General features: G+C 37.0%; 1 protein-coding gene across 1 annotated transcript in view; it reads left to right on the forward strand.

Annotated features, from left to right (window-relative positions):
- LOC138020118 (uncharacterized) overlaps window positions 1–1,244 on the forward strand; it is a 2,716-nt gene extending 1,472 nt beyond the window's left edge. The window contains exons 3-4 of the mRNA XM_068867118.1: window positions 1–258; window positions 915–1,244. The exon at window positions 1–258 is cut by the window's left edge and continues 18 nt beyond it. Coding sequence (XP_068723219.1) covers window positions 1–258; window positions 915–935 — 279 coding nt within the window. The 3' untranslated portion in view covers window positions 936–1,244. The remainder of the gene's footprint in view (window positions 259–914) is intronic.
- Window positions 1,245–2,500: the final 1,256 nt, after the last annotated feature.

The following is a 2,500-nucleotide window of genomic DNA, read 5'->3' on the forward strand; positions in this document are numbered from 1 at the left end:
TTTTTAAATCCTAACAAAGCAGCAGAAATGGCCCAAATTTTAGAAGATCTGCATTCAAAGTATGTGCCTCAGACCCAAATCAATGGAAGTGGAGATAAAGAGATCCTTGAGAGAATTATATTTGATGGTGACCAGCTGACTGAAGAGCGTGCAAGGAACTGTCAATGGGCTAACTCTTTATCAGAATCTGAGGTGGACCGCTTGGATGGCATTACTACAACATTTGCTGACTGGCACCTAAAAAAGATGCTGCTTGGGGTAAATAACTTGTATCTAGTTTATCACCTACCAACAAGCAAAGATTATGAATAAACATTTTGTGGCTGTTTTTAGTGCTGCAGCCCTGGAAAAAAGTTATATTCCCTGCATATTTTTCAGATCTCTAGAAACTTTTCTTCAAAGATAGTTCTGCTTCGGAAATTGGAACAGCATGTGCATCCATGAACAGAACTGGCAAAAGTAATGCCAAAAAAGGGCCTGATAAGGATTATAATGCCTTTAAAGATTTTATGGATCGGGAGGCACACATTCTTACAGCATGGATGAAATTTGTTGGAATGAACAACATGAAAGGTATAAAATAACCCCCTTGCAGTTCTTTCTCATTAACATTGTAATCCTTACATAATATCTTTGTGATTGGGCGGTAGGAACAAATTAAACAATTTTGCATTGTTTCACAGAGAAACTCCAAGTACTGGTTTTCCTTTTCAGAATGATGGCACTGCCCCTTGCAAAGTATGACAAGTAAATGTAGAAACTATCCAAACTTGAACAAATGAAGGAATAGTCATACTGAGACAATTTTTTATCTCAAAGAATTACCACTGATACACTCTACATTATAGAGTTGGACATGATTTTGTTAATTGCAAAGAAAGGACATAATAGACATTTTTCTCAACTATTCTTAGAATCACCTTCAACAAGATTAATTCCAGATGTAAGTGAATGGGATGTAGAGAGGAAAGGGGAATGGCTGTTCAAAGAATCACTGGCATTTCTACAGCAGATCTTCCTTCCTACAAATACTCCTGATGGGGTCATTATGCTAGATGAAGCACATAAACAAGGTTTCACTTGTAGACATATCAACTGTGACATGCACTTTCCACTGCATTCTTCAAGAGTAAGGTAAGAGCATTGTGGACAACATATTCTCAAAATCACAAGAAAACAATATCATTGCAATCCTAGGGAATCCCTTACATAATGACCATAGATTTAAAAATATTGTTAGTTAGTCTTTATTACAGGTCAATCCTTACGATAATTATTTCACACATTAACTATTATAATTGAGTTACACATCATTAAGGAATAAGAATAGAAACATTAAAATACTAGTGAAGGACTAAAATGGCAATGTGGAATCTTTTTGTAGGCATGAACACGAGAAGCATGGTTTAACTGCTGACAATGGAGGCGATGACAATAGAGACATGTTTGGCTATTACAAGTGTCGTTCATGTAGCCTTGTCTATGCAACGAATGCTACCAGAAAAAGGTATTACCTACAAAGAGAACCATAGTATAGTTTACATTAAGTTTTCCAGAAATTTTGTAACCTTTTTTTTAATCAGTGTGACTCTTAAAGAGACACAAAAGTTAAAGGATTGAAATTTAATAAAAACATTGAGTAATAACAAACCTGCACTTTCATGCAGGGCATGTCCTGTATATACATCATAGTAAAGTACTAGATGATAAAAACTAACACTGATATATTTATGGCGCAGTGGTGAGAGCACTCGCCTCCCACCAATGTGGCCTAGGTTCGATTCCTCGACTTGGGGTCATATGTGGGTTGAGTTTGTTGGTTCTCTACTCTGCACCGAGAGGTTTTCTCGGGGTACTCCGGTTTCCCCTCTCCTCAAAAACCAACATTTCACTTGTTGTGTAAATTGTGAATTCACTTTACAGTGTCCCCAATTAGTGCTCAAGCGCTAAATCTACTAGACACTTAAATAAAGTTCCTTTCCTTTCCTAACTTTTTCCAGACATGAATGTGTACAGCACCCAGATGTTGAAATTGGCCAACAACGTGAGGATCCCCTTACCAGTCAACCAAGTGACGATGACTTTATCTTTAATTATCACAATAACAGGCTTCAATTTGGTTTGCTGGTAATTGACATAGTCGATGCAATCAAGGAAGGAGATAGCTATCGTCTTGTGAATTGTTACAAGTTGGTTCTGTTGTTTGCATACAAGTTTGGAAACACGAAATATGCATATTCCCTTCTCCTTTTTTTTGTACAAGTTTATGCTGTCCTTTCAGAGGAGGAGGCAGTGTCCCTAATTGTTAACAGATTTGTCAATTCCAAGGGCGTAGCTGGTGGAAATATTCCTCTAGATTTATTCATGGAACATCTCAATCTTTTACTCAAACGATTAGGAAAGGGAATGGGTGCAAATGTTACTAATGCATCATTACAGCGAGCAGCCCAATCTGTAGTAGCATTAAATAAAGTAATGGACACTATTTACAAAGACTGCT

The sequence above is a fragment of the Montipora capricornis genome, chromosome 10 (assembly GCF_036669925.1).
Source record: "Montipora capricornis isolate CH-2021 chromosome 10, ASM3666992v2, whole genome shotgun sequence".
NCBI classification, from domain to species: domain Eukaryota; kingdom Metazoa; phylum Cnidaria; class Anthozoa; order Scleractinia; family Acroporidae; genus Montipora; species Montipora capricornis.